The sequence below is a fragment of the Callospermophilus lateralis genome, chromosome 18, assembly GCF_048772815.1.
Source record: "Callospermophilus lateralis isolate mCalLat2 chromosome 18, mCalLat2.hap1, whole genome shotgun sequence".
NCBI lineage: Eukaryota > Metazoa > Chordata > Mammalia > Rodentia > Sciuridae > Callospermophilus > Callospermophilus lateralis.
Window position 1 is genome coordinate 15,292,300 of NC_135322.1, and position 19,167 is coordinate 15,311,466.

Sequence of the window (19,167 nt, forward strand, 5' to 3'; positions counted from 1 at the left end):
AGGAACAAACCCCCAGTGTCAGCAGAGAAGGCGGCCAAAGATCCCCCTTCCCATTCTGTAGTCCCAAATTCTGCCAATTCTTTGTGGTGGCAAAGGTGGAGGAGACAAAAAGTGACAGAAACAAGGTGACAGTCACCCAAAGTGACAAAGGAAGAGACGTCGCCTCTCAGAGACCACAGCAAGCAGGGCAGAGATATTCATAGACAGGGAGACAGACACTCAGAGAAGTAGCCCCTGAGACCCCTCGTCCAGAGATACTCACCGTCCGCAGGAACTGGACCTCGTCCTCGCCCTCTCCTCCGTCACCCATGGTGTCGAGGCCCGAGGAGCCGGGGTCTGGGGATGGCGGGAAGGGGCTGCAGGCTGGGCGGGCGGGCTGGGGGCGGGCTGGGGTCGAAGACCTCTGGGGACGCCAGAGGCACCCGCGAGGTAGATGGAACTGCGAGGAGGACACGCGTGCTGGACAGAGGTGGGAGGAGGGCCCCGCCCCCTGCCCCTCATTGGACCACGAACTCAAGGCCACGCCCCTCGGCTGGAGCTCCGCCCCTAGACCTCAACCTTGGCTCGAGGTGTGCGCGCTGGGGCGGGGTGTCTAGAAGGTAGCTGCGTTCGCACGGCAGGCGTCCTCTTCTGTCATTTCACTTAGAGCAACCTGGATGTCACACAGCAGAGCTAGATGCCCGCCATGTCTCTCGACTTTATAAAGCACCAAAGAGGCGGGGTGCGGTGGCGCATGTCTGTAACCTCAGCGACTCAGGAGGCTGAGGCAGGATAACAAGTTCAAGGCCAACCTCGGCAATTTAGAGAGACTTTGACCTAAAATTTAAAAAATAAAAAATAAATGGGTTGGGGATGTAGCTCAGTACGTGAGGTCCTGGGTTCGACCTCCTGTACCCAGAGCCCCATTATCAAAATCAAAACATCACATATAGTGATGAAGAGCAAAGATTCTGAGCCAAACACTTGGTCTGAACACCAGCCTTGCCATTCCCTTGGGTTACATTAGACAAGTTACTTAGCTTCTCTGGGCCCTTCCCCTATCTGCTAAGGGGGATAATGGTTAATAGTACTTACATCAGGGTGTTGCTGAGAAGGTTAAATGAGATAATTTATTTGCTGCACTTAAAACATAGCTAGTACGTAGTTAATGTTATGTGAAAGTTGCAGTTAACTATGTCATTATTAAAAACTGTGCACCTGTTGCATTTCAGCTCCTAAGATCTGGAACAAGATCTTTTAAATATATCTCACTTAGTTCCCATAATAATTCTGCTATTATTCACATTGTTTGGAGGAGAAAATAAAAATATGTGATTTCTACCATGTATAGTTTAAGGACTGTACACTCAGATGAGTCATACAGTCCCCAACAACAGTGCCAGGAGGTCAGTACTCTCACAGAGCCCATTCACAGGTGAGAAAAGCTAAACACAGACAGTCACAGTGACTTGCCTTGCCCAAGGTCACACAGAGGCAGAACTCAGGAATTGAACCAAGAGCTAGAGTTTTTAACCACTTAAGAACCTTACTGCCTTGATATTTGCATTAAATCTTCTAATTACAACAGAAACACTCGCCTATGGCTACACCAGGACCTCCAGAGTTCTAAGAGTTCCTCCCCACAACCCTCTGTCACCACAGCTGAGCCACCCCTTTATAAAATTGAGAACTATGTGCTTTGTAAGTTAGGAATACAGAGCCCTAGGATCAGTTCCTTCCAGCTCCTGGCCGGCCCTCCCCCCACCTCCCCTGTGCTCTAGGGAGCTCAAGCAGGAGGACCTTGGCAGTTTCCTAAAACAGACAGCTGTAGGGTCTGGGGACCCAGGATAGGGACCACACACACTGGGACCTCCCTGCTAGGCAGGCAACTTTGTAACTCAGGCCTCAGTTTACTCATCTGACAACTGGGTTAATTTGGAAGAGTCCCTACTTCCTGGAGTCACGAGGAAGATTCCTCATACATGTTAACTGATCTATCAAAATTATTATCAACATGTAGTGGTATATACTACGTTACATAAAAACCATATCCTATAGTTCAACAAAATTATACTTAAAGTGTTATTCAATGCATAATAGATTGCTAGATGTTGCAAAGTTAAACATTGATGTTCATACAATTGTATTAAACGGCACATAAGTTTGTACTATATTATTGAATTATGTAATTAGATTATACATTATATAATTGCATATCTAGGCTGATAGGATTATATAGTACAAAATAATTTTGATATAATACAAAATTATATGTTAAATACTGTTTTCCTTAAAATTTCATATTGAATGTAAAATTACTCTGTGTCATTGCAAACTACATCAGAAGACACTAATAGTGACTCTTGTTTCTGGCGGTGATCACTTGGTGCCTTAGGACGTCCCCATGTTGTCCTGTGGACACCTGGCCGATGGATGCGGTAGCTTTGAGGACTTCCTGGGACCAACCTCTTCCATTTATCCACCCATTGTTCTGGGAATGGACACCCAGGCTGCCCCCAGCTCCAGGAAAATAGCACTGTCATGTCCCCTTACAGAGCTGAGGGAGAATGTTTGGTATGTGCCCATAGGAGGTGACATATCCAGGTGACATATCCAACCCAGGACTTGTCTGAGCAGTGCTGGGTGGCCCTGGGGAATGGCTGTCCACTGTCAGCACGTGAGGATCTGGGTCCTCACCTCCCCAGCCTCTGCTTGGCATTTTCCAACTTTCAATTTTGGCCAGACCTATGGGATGACTCCGTGTTGTCTTTTTTATTGTTAATAATAACTTTATTTGTTTGTTTGTTTGTTTGTTTGTTTATGTGTTGCTGAGGATGGAACCCAGGGCCTCACCCATGCCAGGCAAGTGCGCTAACTGCTGAGCCCCAGCCCTTCTCACTGATTTTTATCATTGTAAAGACTCTTCCCCTCTGTCATCTGATATTTGTCCCATGATGTCCTCGTTAAAGAAAAACTAATTTCCGAGTTACCAAATGGATCACTTCTCTGCAGCAGCGCCCTGTGATTCAGAAGCCTTCTCCCCTCTGGTCATCGCGGTGTTATTGCTGGTGATAACCATCCCCAGGGGCCCGAAGGCCAAGTGTTTATGTACAAGCTCCGGGACCTTTTCCGATCTCCTTCCCTGTGGTTTATCCAGGTCCCCAGGGCCTGGCGACACTCCAGCGCTGCAGGCTGGGCTCGGCCAGGAGCGGGCGCTGCAGGAGACGGCTCGGGACCAGCCCTGCCTGAGGAGGGGGAGAGAGCAGGAGAAAGAGGCAGGAAGAGAGAATCGCGAACCTCGGTATAGCATGGGATGGAAAAACTAAAGCCAAGGGGCCGGCGCCTGTCTAAATGCGCCAGGCATGGAAACAACAACAACAAAAAAATCCCATGGTGACTTACTTTTACTGAGAAAAAGAAAGGAACGAAAATGTAGCCGGAGCTGGACGTCGTGGCATACACCTGTAATCCCAGCGCTCTGGAGGCTCAGGCAGGAGGATCACAAGTTCAAAGTCAGCCTCAGAAATTTAGTGAGGCCCTAAGCAACTCAGTGAGACCCTCTCTCTAAGTAAAAATATTTTTAAAAGGCCTGGGGATGCGGCTCAGTGGCTAAGTGCCCCTAGGTTCAATCCCCAGTACCAAAAAAAGAAGAGAAAATAAGGCTTTTTGGTTGAATTGACTACCATACTAGGTTTGGCAGAACCATACTATGACCCATTTATTCCTTCCCTGAACACAGCCCTACAAAATTTTACACTTTATGTTTATCAAAGCCAAGTGCTCAAATATTCACAGGAGGGCTAGGGATGTAGCTCAGTGGTAGAGTACCCCAATTAGTATGTGTAAAGCCCTGGGTTGACCTCCATTACCAAAGAACTAATCAAAACAGTCACAGCATCTTTATTCATAAGAGCCCTAAGGAAGCCAGGCACCAGAGGCATATGTCTGTAATCCCAGTGACTCTGGAGGCTGAGGCAGGAGGATTACAAATTTGAGGTCAGCCTCAGCAATTCAGCAAAGCCCTGTCACAGAAATAAATAAACAAATAAAAAGGGCTGGGGATGTAGCTTAGTGGTAAAGCACCCCTGGGTTCAATTTCTAGGACACAAAACAAACAAACAAATCAGCCCCAAGGGAGCAACTCCACTGTCCATCACAAGAAAACTGACCGTTGTTACACAATGAAAGACTACAGACAGCAATGAAAGGAAGAAATCAGAATCAGAGAAAATAACATGGAAGAACTGTAAAGACAGTGTGCTAAATGAAAGAAAGCAGGTACAATACATGAGTGCAGACATCTACAGCTCAAAACAGATAAGACCTTCCTGTTAGACATCAGGCTCCTGGTAACTTGTGGCAGATGGTGCTGGGAAAGGCAACTGGGGACTTATGAAGAATGAAAGTGTTCTGTTTCTTGATTTGCGTGGAAGTCACTTGGGTTGGCTGGGTTGGTGACAGTTCATTAACCTAAATAACTTAGCAATATGTGCTCTTTTTGTGTATCTCAATTAAAAAAAAAGTCAAGCATGACACATTTAGGTAAAAGAATAAAACACGCGTAGTCAAAAGAAAAGTCTGTTTCCATGGACATGCTTTTATGTACGTCAACGCTCAAATAACAACCCAGATAAAACCTAATAGCCCGTAATATTGGTCACTCCTGCCTAAGGGGGACAGAGGGAGGGAGGAAGCTTCCAGATTGCTTACCTCCACCTGTAATTAGATAACAGTCCACTGAGATAATATTTTAAAAGCCCTTAGAGCAGAGTCTGCTACATAAGAGGTACACACAAGGGCTGGTTACAAGAAGAGTAATAAAGGAAAAATGTTTTCTCAGGGTACAGATGGTATCCTTAAAACCAGCCTAGAAACGCCAGGAAGATGGTTCACACCTGGCATCCAAGCCACTCAGTGGCTGGAGGCAGGAGGACCACAAGTTCAAGGGCATCCTCAGCAACTCAGTGAGACCCAGTCTCAAACTAAAAAATAAAAAGAGGTGAGGATGTAGCTCAGTGGTGGAGCACCCTGGGTTCAATCCTCAGTTCACCTCCTCTCCAGGAAAAAAAAATAAATAATAATAATAAACTAGGAATGAAAGAAATCGTAAAATAATTATGCAAAGTATATGAGTTTCTATTCAAATCCTTGTGCTTTAGGTCCATGGATATATCTTTATAGAAATACAGACTTTGCTTTTGAGTGTGTGTATGTATTTTTACACAGATTAGTCATGCTTTTTAAAAACTGCTTCTATTGAAGTGTGACAGTGACAGGTCTCAAGACCCAAAGATGGGGAGATAGCTCGAGAGCCGGCTGGGCTGGGGGGTGGGGGCCGGCAGCACCGGAAACCTCAGCCTGCAGGGATCCCCATGTGGGGGAGGGGAGCCTTTGGTCTCTCCCCAGCCTCTTCCTTCCCCCTGGCCTGGGGGTGGGTGGGGAGGGGCAGTTCCTCTTTCCTTCCCAAGCACGGAGGAGGCCCAGCTCCCGAGGGGCTGAGAGCTGGAGTCTTGGTGAGGGGGGAGGAGCTGTCCCGCGAGGACCACCCCCCAAGGAAGTATGAATAGAAAAGACAGCAAGAGGTAAGGGGCCCTCCCCAGGAGCCAAGCCTGTGCGGGAAGGTTGGGGAGGCACCCAGAGGGGCCAGGACGTCTGCCTCCTGTAGGATCAGGGGTGCCAGGGACAGATGCCCCAGGGAGCCCAGGGCCAGCCAGGGCTCTCTCTCTGGACTTTGCTTCTCCCCTCACCGCCCTCCCCGTCCTGCTCTCTCGGCTGCTGTCCTCCCTGGGGTCTTCCTGGCTCCCCATCCAGTCGCTGCCCCCTGACTGGAAACTCCAGCCTCCTCCTGCAGGGCCCTGCCCCAGGAGAGGGGTGTGTGATGCAAGATCAGCCGGTTCCCCTGCCTCTTAAACCACACCTGGCTGCTCCAGACACCAAGGGGGCTGCCGGTCCTCAGGTAGGGACCAAGTGGCTGCCACTGCCCGCGGGCTGTGGGATGGACTTCTAACTCTGGGCAAGCTTGCCCTCCTGTCCACACAGAGGTGGGTGGTGATTGGTTCCCAATCTAGATGACCCCTCCAACCTTCCCCAGCATGATTCTGATGAGCAACTGGACTTCCCTCCCCATACCATTCTGTAGTTTAGTGGTGGGATCCTAACTGCCTCATTGCTGGCTGTGTGACCTTAGGTAAGTTACTTAGCTTCTCTGGGTCTCAGTTTCTTCTATCAATAGAATAACTATAGATTGTATCTCAGAGGGGCCTCTAAGTCTTCAGTGAGACAGTCCAAACCACTGGTTCTCAAACTTGACCATGTGTCAGAACCACCCAGAGGGCTTATAAAATGCAGGCTGACGGGGCTGGGAATGTGGCTCAAGTGGTAGCGCGCTCGCCTGGCATGCACGGGGTGCTGGGTTCGATCCTCAACACCACATAAAAATAAAATAAAGATATTGTGTCCATCTAAAACTAAAAAATAAATATTAAAGAAAAATGCAGGTTGTTGGACTTACCCCTAGAGGTTTTGATTTGTGTGGGGTGGGGCCTAAGGATTTGTGTTTATATCAAGTTCCCAGGTGATTCTGTTAGAACTGGGGACCATATTTTGAGAATCACTGATCTAGAAGGAGTGGCCTGCTGGACATGGTGGACCACGCCTGTAATCCCAAAGGCTCTGGAGGCTGAGGCAGGAGGATCATTAGTTCAGAATCAGCCTCAGCAACTTAGTGAGGTCCTAAGCAACTCAGTGAGACCCTGTCGCTAAGTAAAATATTTTTAAAGGGCTGGGGATGTTGCTCAGTGGTTAAGGGACCCTGGGTTCAATCCCTGGTGCCAAAAAAAAAAAAAAAAAAACAAAACTTGGAGTGATCAGCCCTTGATCCGCTAGCTAATCAGTACTCAGTAATGCCCCCTATTATTCACCAACAGTCAGTGACAACTTACTGAGTCCTTAGGATGCACTGTCACCTTTGCCATGAGGGACTCCTGTTTCCAGTTTCACCCCAGCCACAGGCTCCTCCTCGGCCCCATCCCTCTTTCTCTCTGCATCTTAACCTCAGCTTTCCCACATCTGGGTCACTGACCAGCCTGGGCGAAAACCAAGTTTCATTACTTAGCCCCTTTGAGGAGCCAGGCATCAAATGTTTATAATAAATTCCTGGGGACGGTCCAAAGATGACACTCAATTTACATAAGGATCAGAGAAATTAAGTGACTCACCAAATGTCACACAGCCAGCAGAAATTTCTCGAACCCAGTTCTCTCCGACTCTAGAGTCTAAGTTTTGCTCCCTCCTGCTTTCTCCTGCCGCCTCTGTCTCTCCATTACCCTCTCTCCCCACCTGGACCAGGAGCCTCAGAGGAGCACAAGGCAAAGTTATTTTTAAACTTTCCTTGAAGCTGCCTTAGCTCCAGGGACCCCGCCTAGCTCTGGGGAGCTCTGGAGAGGTCCCTTTGTACTGGTACTTCCTCTCTGGGTTCCAAATCTAGGCACCCAGCTGGAGGCTAAGACTCCAGAGCCTGTGAAGGGCCCTTCCTGAGGTAGAGGGAGGCGAAGAGAAGAGATGGAATCCCAGGGGCCTTCCTGAGGGAGGAGGCGCTGGAGACCAAAAGGGCATTCTGAAGAGTTGGCCTGAAGCTGACCCTCCCGTGTGTCCTCCCAGGGAGGACAGCAGTGATCCTAGGTGGTCTTGTGTCTTGGTCTCCTGAGAGGTCAGGACAAATCCCAGGGGTCTGCCAACAGGAAATCTCTTCCATGATGACTTGTCCAGAGGAATTTGGGGGGAATGCCTGGAGGAGGGAGTTTTTAGGATTCCTTGGAGGGTCCTTAATAGTCCTGGGGGCTTCTCCCTTGATTCCTTGGGGAATCTGGAATATTCCTGGGGGCTTCTCCCAGGAGACTAGGGTAGGTCAGTGGTAATCCGGGGACTTTACCTGGATTCCTGTAGGAATTTCTCCCATGGTACCTTGGGGCATTGGGGTCAAGAGGAATCTGAGGATCTGCCCAAAAGAGGGGGCTCTCATGCTTCCTGGGGGTGGGGGGATGTGCATCCACAGGAAATCCCACCAGGAATGCTCGGGGAAGGCAGGAGGCCGGGGCCGGCCCCGCCAGGCCCCTCGCCGCCACAAGACCTGCCCCAGTCCCCGGGAGATCAGCAAGGTCATGGCATCCATGAATCTGGGCATGCTGGGCGAGGGCAGCTACAGTGAAGACGAGCTGCTGGAGAAATGCATCCAGTCCTTCGGTGAGTGTCCCCTCCCTGGCCAGCCTCCCCAGTCCCAGCCCTGCCAAGCACCCGCCTCTCTCAGCCTCAGTGTTTGGGGCTATAAAATGGGTGTGTGGGATGAATCCCAATCGCTCCATGAGGGTTGGAGAAACACCTGCGTTGCTTTTTCCTGGGACGAGGATGGGAGCAGGACTGGTGCCGTTTCCATCTCTGTGACATTGCTGGCCCATGCCTGGTGTGGAAAGAAAACTAAGGCACAGAGAGGTTGAGGTTCTTGCCCAAGTTGATGCCGGCATCACTTGAACCTGACGGTCCACCAAGCTCTGGAGACTGTCAGTCCACGCCCTGGGGCCATTCAGACAGAGTCCCCCTTGCCCCCCTCCCAGACTCCAGTGGCAGCCTGCGCCGTGGGGACCACGTTCTCAACATGGTGCTGGCCATGCACAGCTGGGTGCTACCTTCTGCTGAGCTTGCTGCCCGGCTGCTGGCTTTATATCCTCCATGACCATGACCGTGACCGTGACTGTGGCAGAGGGCGGAAGGGCAGAAACACAGAAGCCTGGGAGGAGGGGACAGGGGAGCGGGCAGGTCTGGACACTGGATAATGGAACCTTGACCAGAACTCAAGTACCAGGAGGCTGCAGAGGACACCCAGGAGCTGAGGCAGTTGCAGATCTGTCACTTGGTCAGGTAAAGCTGGGTCAGCCCTCTTCTCCCATATCCTGCCCTTCCCCCAATATCTCAGAGACTCCCAGCGCCACTCCCTAAAACCCCATTCGGAGACACCCTGGCTGGGTTCCTAAGACCCTCCCAGTTCTGCCCCTGAGAACCCCAACCTTTTGGAGACCCCCCAACCAGATTCCACAGACCCTTCTCCTTCTCTGATAGGCCTCCAGCTGATCCCCCAAACCCTACTTCCTATATACCCCAGTTGAGACCCTAAGACCTCCTGACATTATCTCCCCGCTAGAAACCCCAGGCTAGATCCTGAGACACCCCCACTGTCCTATTTCTGTGCAGTTCCACTTCCAAGAGATCCCCCCATCTACCTCCATAAATCTCCCCAACCCGTGTTGAGACCCCCTCATCCTATCCCAGAGATCCCCCTGTCCTGGTGCCCCTCTAAAACCTGCCCTTCCCAAGACCCCCTGCACACATGTAGACTCCCCACTTGGCATCTGGAGGTCCGTCAGCCCCTCCCCATGCCCCACCCTAACCTGTTCTCAGGTACTGGATGGCCCAACACCCAGAGGCCATGCGCCAGGAGCCCCAGCTAGAAGAGGTCATAGGTCGTTTCTGGGCCACGGTGGCCCAGGAGGGCAACTCAGCCCAGAGGAGCCTGGGAGATGCTTCCCACCTGTGAGCCAGCCCGATGTCCCCTTGCCTGCCCCACCCCCCTCCTGCCATCTCCCTTGGCATCCCCAGACCCTCAACTCTGAGCCACTCCAATACCCTGCCCCTCTTGGCCCCTAGCCTGAGCCCTGGTGGCCCTGGCCCCCCACCTCTCACGAGCAGCCCAGGCCTGGGCAAAAAATGCAAAGTGTCCTTGCTTTTCGATCACCTGGAGTCGGAGGAGTTGGCCCAGCACCTCACGTACCTGGAGTTCCGATCCTTCCAGGCCATCACGGTGAGGACTCCCTGGGCCTTCAGTGCCCTTCTGGGACAGGGGGAAGATTGGGGTAGTGGGAGGATCCCTGCAAGGCACCCAGCTGGGGTTCTTAAACTTCAAAGCTGGGAGCCAGAGGGTCCAGGAAAAGCTAGGTGGCTGAGCACAGGCCCCTCGGTTCAGATGCCATCACCTCCTTCTCACCTGTGTAACACAGAACTAGTGTCTCAGCCTCTCTGGGAATCCTCCTTTGTAAAACAGAGATCATAACCTTCCTTAGAGGTGGGAAAATTTTAAATCCCAATTACAAAATGCCTATTGTGGCTAGGTCCATTGGTGCACGCCTATAACCCCAGTGACTTGGGAGGCTGAGGCAGAAGGATCATAAGTTTGAGGTCAGACTGGGAATTTAGTGAGACCCTGTTTCAAAAAATAAAAATAGGGGCTGGGGATGTGGCTCAAGCGGTAGCACGCTCTCCTGGCATGCGTGCGGCCCAGGTTCGATCCTCAGCACCACATACAAACAAAGATGTTGTGTCCACCGAAAACTTAAATAAATAAATAAATATTTAAAAAAATAATAATAAAAATAAAAATAAAAAAGGGATGGCAATGTAGTTCAGTGGTAGAGTGTTCCTGCTGTACCAAAAACAAAAACCAAGCCTGCTAGGCTTAGTGGTGCACACCTGCAATCCAAACATCAAGCATCTTGGGAGGCTGGAGCAGGAAGATCACAAGTTCAAAGCCAGCCTCTAAGCAATTTAGCAAGACCCTGTTTCAAAATAAACAATAAAAAAGGCTGGGGAGGTGGCTCAGTGGCTAAGCACCCTGGGTTCAAAGAAGAAAAGCTTAACCAGTACCTGGCACATAGTAAGTGCTCAAAATATTTTCTTAATTATTTATTTAATCAACAAGCATTTCAATTTGTGGTGCCTCAGTTTCCTCATGTGTAAGAGGGAATGTTAGCAGTTCCCATCTTATAGGATATAGCACCAGGTCTAGAGTAAATTATACCTGGTGAACCATTTGAAATTGCCTTATTTTACCTACCCAAATGTCAGTTTTTAATTTTTCTTTTTTTGGTACTGGGATGGAGCTCAGGGTTACTTCACCAGTTGCTGAGGGTCTTGCTAAGTTGCCGAGGTTGACCCCAAATTTGTCATCCTCCTGCCTTAGCCTTCCAATTGCTGGAATTACAGGTGTGTGCCACCACACCTGGCCCAAATGTCCATTTTCCTGTGCTTTAGTGTAGATACATTAACTATTGCCATCTGGACATGATTGTTTCAAGGGAAGGAGAGAATCTGGTTCCCTAATGTGAAATTTTTCTGGTGGTTTTTTTTTTTTTTTTTTTTTTTTTTTTGTGTGTGTGTGTGTGTGTGTATCAATATAACATGCAGATAGTGCAGTGGATATGGGTAAGAAACTATTGAGCAGAACAAGTAGAAGCCGGTTTCGAGTCCTCTTCTCCATCCTTCCCTTTGCTGTGTACCAGTCAGTTAAACAGTTAATAGCACAAAGACTGGACTGGGCTGTATCTCAGCAACAGAGACTGACCGATTATTGCAAGGCCCTGGGTTCATCCCCAGCAGTGCCAATAATAATAACAACAATAATAATATTTTCAGCAGATAGACTGGTTTCCTGTCCTAGCTCATGCCTTTGTCTTTGCCTCAACTGCCTCATCTTTAAAATGGGAATAACAGTACCCATCTTGTAGAGTCATGAATATTAAATTATTTAATATGATAAAGTGCTCAGAGTAGTACCTGGCTTTATTTAAACATTTCTCTTCAGATTGAGGGGACATGTGGCAGCCTGTGGAGAGGCAAATGACAAAGTTTACAAAGACTGACCAGGCTAGGACATAGGAAATTACGACTGCAGGGGGATGGATGGCAAGTCAAGGCACTGCCGCCCCCCCACCCCGCCGTAACACCCACCTCGCCCCCAGCCCCAGGACCTGCGGGGCTACGTTTTGCAGGGCTCCGTGAGGGGCTGCCCAGCCCTGGAGGGTTCCGTGGGCCTCAGCAACAGCGTGTCCCGCTGGGTGCAGGTCATGGTGCTGAGCCGCCCTGGACCTGCTCAGCGGGCGCAGGTGCTGGACAAGTTCATTCACGTGGCACAGGTGAGGCCCGCCCACCTTTCCGCTCACTTTCTAGTTGCTTGCCCTGCGGCCAGGTAGTGACCTGACCCCTGGCGACCCAGCCTGTCCAAATTCCCTGGACCTTGGCTCCTGCAGACCAACCGGGTGGTGACGTCGCGCAACTCCTAGCCTCGCCCATCACATCACGTCCCACTCTGGCTCCACCCCCGAGGCCACAGTTACTTTGTTTTGTTTTGTTTTATTGATTTTATTTTTTAAAACAGTTCGAGTTTTCTAACCCTTGATTACGGCTTCTTCGGCCTTGATATCACCGCGTCAAACCCGCCTTGGCCGCTTGGCCTTGGAAGTGACAGTTGATTAAGTCCCTCCGGGCGCCATCGTCCAAACCCCGTCCCAGGGCGATGGCAGCGTTGCCTCAAGTGCCCGCCTTTGCACCCGCCTGCACCAGGCTCCTAGCTCCAGTCCCCAAACCCCAGCGGTCAGTCTCTTTGGGACGGTGACTGCAACCCTCCCCTCCCTCCCCCCGGCCCCGCCCCCACCCCCCCTCGCGCTGCGCCCCTCTGCTTCCCCTCCCTTCTGGGAAAAGGGAAGCCCTCCGCCGTGGCCACGCCCCCTTGCGTACTTCCACGTAGGCCACGCCCTTCCTCTGGCAGCTTCCACCACCCGCTTCCTCTTGCCGGGACCTTTAGGCCTGGGGTTTCCTTGGTCTGAGCATCTTCCTCTCCTCCGTGGCCCCTCTCTCCAGGCGACCTCTGCCCTTGAACTTGGGAAAGGAGATGGGGGGATCTCGACCCCGCACCTACCTGGAATCTTTCTCACCTTCCCTTCCCACCCTGGTCCCGTTCCTTCATCCCTTCATCTCACCCTGGTCCCCAGCTTCTGCCCAGAGCCCTCACCCGTGGGACTCTCAGAGCTGGCGGAATCCTCCCGCGCCTGTCTGAAGCACACCTGTCCGGCCAGCTCCCCGCACTTGCCTGGGGCTCGAACTCGGGGCCCCGCGCGTGCCCGCCGGCTCTCCACCACTGCCACATCCCCGGGCTCTCCCCACACTTTCTAACCTCACATTCTCCACCCCTTGCCTGACAGCCACCTTCCTCACCTGTCCCTTGCACACACTGGTCCACCCAACCCACCTGCCGTCATTTGAACTTGACCTTGCCTGTCCTTCTATGATACCTACCATCTCTGGCATCATCTCCCTTCCTAGAGACTCCGCCAGCTACAAAATTTCAACACACTGATGGCGGTCACAGGGGGCCTGTGTCATAGTGCCATCTCCAGACTCAAGGACTCCCAGGCCCACCTGAGCCCTGACAGCACCAAGGTGAGCTCCCAGATTCCAAGCGATCACCATTAATTTCCCAGCCCTCATCAGTCCCTTCCCAGGGGCTCTGGGATCACCTGAGGAACTGGCTGCCCCAAAGCCTGAGCCCCCAGGCCATCTGCATTCTTCCTCCGTCACCAGCGTAGATAGCAGTGACCCTCTCTGTCCTCCACGGATCTAGTCCTAAGATGGGCTGTGAGGGAGGCCAGTGGGAGAGATGCTAACGGAGAACCAGCAGTCCAGGTGGCAAGCTGTCTCACATCCAAGATAACCAACATTTGTGCCACCCAAGGGAGGAACATGGCGGGGGGGGGGGTGTTTGGGAAGTGTCCAGGAAGAGTCAGTCATTCATGCATCCGGTGTATGGCTAAGGGCAGGAAAATAGGCTGGATATGCCCAGGGAAGATTCTGTTGAACCCTGAAAGCTCAAGTTAAGGTGTTTGAGCTTCATCCAAAGGGCACTGGGGAGCTAGGGCAGATTTGAGAGTGATGCCAGTACCCACAATCAGATTCAATTTTGTGAGACCTCATTCTAACTTGGGGAATGGGGTGATAGTAGAGCTCTCTGAGTTGGAGACCCAAGAGGAAAAGCAGTTTGGGGAAATACTGAGGCCAGTGTGGGATATAGAAGGGGCTCAGGAGGTTTCGAAAGGTTCCCTGGGGTCTGGAGCCTAGAGGGGCTCAGGGAACATAATGGCTCTTCCCGATGACATGTTCCTCCCACCCAGGCCCTGCTGGAGCTGACAGAGCTTCTAGGCTCCCACAACAACTACGCCCGCTACCGCCGCACCTGGGCTGGCTGCAGCGGCTTCCGGCTGCCTGTTCTGGGTGTGCACCTCAAGGACCTGGTGTCCCTGCATGAGGCACATCCTGACCGGTTACCAGACGGCCGCCTGCATCTGCCCAAGTTGAACAGCCTCTACCTGCGGCTGCAGGAGTTGGCAGCCCTCCAGGGACAGCATCCCCCCTGCAGCGCCAACGAGGACCTGCTGCATCTGCTCACCGTGAGCTTCCCTGCTCCGCCCAGTGTGGGCCCCCAGAGGCTGGGCCTGGGGGTACTGAGACTGAGGGTCCTGGGCCTGTAAAGCTCTGCAGGACCAGGCGGTGCTGTGTGACATTGGGCAGGTTATTTAACCCCTTAGCCTCAGTTTCCTTATCTAGAGAGTGGGAATAATAGGACCCCCTTCAGAGGATACTTGAGGAATTGACTAATAAGTGATTAATATAAAGTACTTAAAACAGAATCTGGAGCCAGCTGCAGTGGCACATGCCTGTCATCCCAGCAGCCCCAAACACTGAGGCAGAAGGAGCACAAGTTCAAAACCCAACCTCAGCAAAAAGCGAGGCACTAAGCCACTCAATGAGACCTTGTCTCTAAATTTAAAAAAATACAAAATATGGCTGGGGATGTGGCTCAGTGGTTGCATGTCCCTGAATTCAATCCACAGTGCCAAAAACAAAAACAAAAACAAAAAAACCAGACTCAGGAATATAGGAGTACAGTGAGCTCTATGTATGTGAGGCCATTTTTCCCTGGATTCCTCTGACTAAAGTGTCTACTGACCTGAGCTCCAGGACTGCTCTGGGATTTTGTACTCCTGAACCAAGGTTCTGGACACTAGTTCACAATTTCAGGCCTTGACATAATCAGAATCTAGGCAAAAAGTTAACCGTGTTGATCACTTGCTCTGTGCCAGTTGTCACTTCAGGATACCTCACAACCCTATGAGGTGGGAACCCTTACTGCACCCATTCTGTGGACTGGGAAACTGATGCCCAGAGATATCTCACATATTTTGGATTCAATCCCCAGTATGACCCCGCCACACCCACCCCCCAAAAAGAGACAGAAGGTGACAGCAGGACATTAACCATGAAATAAAGCAGGGACCCTTGGAAGCAAGGGCCCTGCACAGGTCACTGGCTTGTGAAGCCTGCCCTGCCCTAAGATGACTGGTGCCTGAGACCCTTTTCTTTCTTTCTTTCTTTTTTTGGTGTGGAGGGTGGTACTGGACCACTGAGCCACAGCCTCAGCCCTATTTTATATTTTATTTAGGGACAGGGTCTCACTGAGTTGCTTAGCACCTGGCTTTTGCTGAGGCTGGCTTTGAACTCTGATCCTCCTGCCTCAGCCTCCCCAGCTGCTGGGTCACATGCATGCGCCCAGCCTGAGACCCCTTTCTTTGCTGGTTGTGAAAGGCCATCCCTCAGCCCCAGTGTTTACTGAGCACCTGCTGGGAGCCAGGCCCAGCTTTGGGCACCCGGAACATGGCGGAGGGCAAGTCAGCAAACCCAGTGGCCTTCTGGGGGGCAGATATTCTGGGGGCCGCAAACCACTCCAGCCAAGTCGGGAAGGCCTCTAGATGACAAGTGCCACGGAGAGGAGAGAAGGCAAAAAGGGCGCGGAGGGAAATGGGACTGTGGTCTTTAATAAGAACATCAGGAGAGTGGGAGGTGCTGGGCAGGTCTGGGGTCCCCCGAAGAGGCAGGCATGTGGGCTGAGGTTGGGGGACAGTGACAGGAGGCTCTGTCCCACCCCGCCCACCCCCAGCTCTCCCTGGATCTCTTCTACACGGAGGATGAGATCTACGAGCTGTCCTACGCCCGGGAGCCCCGCTGTCCCAAGAGTCTGGTGAGACCTAACCCCTGACCTCTGACCCCTGCCCGAGCCTGTTAAGTGTCTAACTGTGTGCCTCTGTCCCCCTCCAGCCGCCCTCTCCCTTCAAAGCACCTGTGGTGGTCGAGTGGACCACTGGTGTGACACCCAAGCCAGACAGGGTCACCCTGGGTCGACACGTGGAACAGCTGGTGGAGGTGAGGAGGGACTGGGCCCCCGCAGGTGGGTGCCAGGAGGGGACTCCTATATAGTCCTGCATGTGCGGGAAGGAATCCAGGATCCTGGGGCTGGGCCTCATCCCCTGTCTCACCCTGTCCCTTGCTCCTCCAAAGTCCGTGTTCAAGAATTACGACCCTGAAGGCCGAGGCACCATCTCGCAGGAGGACTTTGAACGGCTGTCGGGCAACTTCCCCTTCGCTTGCCACGGGCTGCATCCGCCCCCCCGCCAGGGGTAAGTGCCCTGACTCCTGGGGCCCCCAAAGCAGAGGACTCTGGGGTTGCTAGGACTGGGGGCCTGGGGAGGAAGGGACAGTCATGCTGAGGTGTCATCTCTACCCCAGGCGTGGCTCCTTCAGCAGAGAGGAGCTGACGGGGTACCTGCTGCATGCCAGCGCCATATGCTCCAAGCTGGGCCTGGCCTTCCTGCACACCTTCCATGAGGTCACCCTGCGCAAGCCCACCTTCTGTGACAACTGCAATGGCTTTGTAAGCACTCTGTCCTGTTGGCACCCCTAGGGCCCATCTACCCTAGAGCATCCGAGCTGGGACTTGAGAGCTAGCCCTGCCTTGGAGGGTGAAGGGTCTCCACAGTCAGATAATCCCCCGATTCCAGAAAACTCCCACTAAATACTAAATAAACTAAATACTGAATGCTCCAGTTGGAATAATCTCCAAATTCTAGATAATGCCCAAATCCAGATAACCCCCAAATCCTGTATAATCTCTACCTTGGACAACCACCAAACCCCGGATAATACCTAAAGCCCTGGGTAATCTCCAGAACAAACCTGGGTGGATCGTGTCCAAACAGAATCCATCTCCAGATCTCTAGACTCCTCACCATCCAAGGTCTGAACAATTTCCAAATTCAGAGCCTCCTCAAACACTTGATGGAGGACAGATCTCTCTGTCTCCAAACTGAGACTTACTTCACAAACCTTGGGTCACCTCCCAGATTCACCAGCCACAGTCTGTACTGAGTACCTTCCCTGTGACAAGCCATGCCAGGCCTGGGGACATCTCAGGAACAATAGATTCGGTCCCTGCCCATAGAACATGCACTCCACAGTTCACCGAATTCTAATATCCTGCTTGGCTCCCCAACTTCAGGTAGTTGCAGGTTCCTTTAATCCCAGTTAAATTCTCAAATTCTTGAAAAATTTTCAAACCTGGTGACTTGCACTGTTCCATCCTGTCCCTTCAGCCCACGCCTTCCAGCCTGTCATCTGAACCAGCTCTGCTTTCTCTTCCAGCTCTGGGGTGTCACCAAGCAAGGCTACCGCTGCCGGGGTGAGTAGGGCGCCCTCCAGCAGGAGGGTGCTGGGACCCACAGACTGGAGGATGGAGGGTACTAACCACTCCCGTCCCCCAGACTGTGGCCTCTGCTGCCACAAACACTGCAGGGACCAAGTGAAGGTGGAATGTAAGAAGAGACCAGGGCCCAAGGGTGACGCGGGACCCCCAGGAGCCCCTGTCCCACCCACACCACCTCCTCATGCCAGCTCTGGTAAGTCCCAGGGCATGGCAGTGCTGGGAAGGGGGCTGGTGGATGGGGTTCATTTCCAAGGTCATGGGTCTTTCCCATCATGCCAACGTCCCTTCCACCGTCACTCCACAAATAGACGCTGAGGAGAGTCTGTCCTACACACTTTCCCTGGAATCTGAGACTGGGTACCACCTTTGCCATGCTTGGACCCAGACAGAGTCCCCACACCCTTCCTGGGAACCAGAGACGGTAAGCAGGAACTGCGCTCTGCCCCAGCTGGCCATCTGGGAGAGACCAGACAGGTCTGGGGACTCAGGAAAGTGAAAATATGCAAAAGTCCCCCATTGCTTGGTGGGAGGGGATGGATACTGGCTAATTTATAATGTTGACAGGAAAACAGCAGTTTCAATATGTTGGGGGGGAGGAGTAACCACTAGATCAGAAAAAGGGTTTAGATAGAGGGCGAAAAACAAAAACACTTAAGATGGCAAGAATAATGCTGGGCACGGTGGTGCATGCCTGTAATCTCAGCAGCTCGGGAGGCTGAGGCAGGAGAATCGAGAGTTCAAAGCCAGCCTCAGCAATTTAGGAGGCCTTAAGCAACTCAGTGAGACCCTGTCTCTAAATAAACTATATAAAAGGGCTGGGTATGTGGCTCAGTGGTTAAGTGCCCCTAAGTGTTCAATTCCTGATACAAAAAAAAAAAAAAAAAAAAAAAGAAAGAAGAAGAAAGTCAAATGTATCAGGAACTACAATAAATATCAGTGGAGTAAATTCCACTCTTTAGAAGCAGAGACTCTTATATCAGGTTTGGGGAAAAAAAAAAAATCCACAAAACCCAGGGTCCATTCATTCATCACTGAGCCGGTCTGGGGGAGACCCTCTTCCCCACATCTGACACCCCCTCGCTACTATCTTCCTCCTTCCAGGTCTCTTCCCCAGAGCCGGTCCCACCACCCACCTCTTCCTCCAAGCCAGATTCCTAGACATCATCTTGGGCTCGTCTCTCCCTTACGGCCCCCACCCCAGAACCCCCAGACATCCCCTTCTCCACACCCACAGGGCCTTTGATGACGCATCCATCATCACTTGACCTCCCAGAAAAGTTCTTTTCTTCCCTCGTGTGGCAGGAGCTATTAATCCCACTCCATTTCCCACACGTAGCATGTGCGGCTCAGTGTTGGGCACATGTACACCGAGGCTCACCGTCGCCCAAATCTCCACTCACCGGGTTAGGAGGGAGGCTGGCGAGGTCAGGCTGCTGGCCAAGGGGGCAGAGCTCCCAGGGTAGGAGGCAGGATGCAAACCTGATCCGCTAAGAGTGAAGCTGCAGACCTGAGCGCAGTGCCCCGTGGACAGCCAGCGTGAGTGAAGGGTGGGCAGAGCTCCAAACTGGGGTTGCAGAGACAGGGGAAAGGGGGTGGAACTGTGGGCCTGTGAACCCATACCCTGAGCCACCCTCCGTTGGCTCAGGGTAAAAGCCAGTCCTCACCGTGACCCACAGAGCTCCGCACTCTGACCCTCACCTCTCTGACCCCACCCCCACCTCCCACCCCCTTACTCATCCTGCTTCTGCCACCCTGGCCTCAGTGTACCTTGAACATTC

The 19,167-nt window shown here is 52.1% G+C and overlaps 2 protein-coding genes across 5 annotated transcripts in view; one reads left to right on the forward strand and one right to left on the reverse strand.

Annotated features, from left to right (window-relative positions):
• Positions 1-432, reverse strand: part of Ryr1 (ryanodine receptor 1) — a 113,578-nt gene extending 113,146 nt beyond the window's left edge. For all 4 annotated transcript variants that reach the window (XM_077105867.1, XM_076839060.2, XM_077105866.1 and 1 more), the window contains exon 1: positions 263-432. In XM_077105867.1, the coding sequence (XP_076961982.1) occupies positions 263-310 (48 nt within the window). In that variant the 5' untranslated portion in view covers positions 311-432. The remainder of the gene's footprint in view (positions 1-262) is intronic.
• Positions 433-5,507: 5,075 nt separating this feature from the next.
• Rasgrp4 (RAS guanyl releasing protein 4) lies at positions 5,508-18,756 on the forward strand. Its single transcript, XM_076838144.1, has 17 exons — positions 5,508-5,561; positions 8,033-8,220; positions 8,589-8,689; positions 8,831-8,892; positions 9,430-9,561; positions 9,676-9,829; positions 11,763-11,936; positions 13,123-13,239; positions 13,968-14,243; positions 15,791-15,871; positions 15,949-16,053; positions 16,189-16,307; positions 16,417-16,561; positions 17,329-17,365; positions 17,448-17,582; positions 17,698-17,810; positions 18,491-18,756. Exons 1-17 carry the CDS (start codon positions 5,539-5,541, stop codon positions 18,545-18,547), a joined length of 2,019 nt encoding a protein of 672 aa, XP_076694259.1. The 5' UTR covers positions 5,508-5,538; the 3' UTR covers positions 18,548-18,756.
• The last annotated feature ends 411 nt before the right edge of the window (positions 18,757-19,167 follow it).

Bases quoted from the DNA above. Each gene is read 5' to 3' on its own strand.
- Rasgrp4 (XM_076838144.1), top strand. From the start codon at position 5,539: ATGAATAGAAAAGACAGCAAGAG. The intron at 8,690-8,830 runs GCTTTATATCCT...CCAGAACTCAAG, and splicing joins AGCTTGCTGCCCGGCTGCTG to TACCAGGAGGCTGCAGAGGA. The intron at 16,054-16,188 runs GTGAGGAGGGAC...GCTCCTCCAAAG, and splicing joins ACGTGGAACAGCTGGTGGAG to TCCGTGTTCAAGAATTACGA.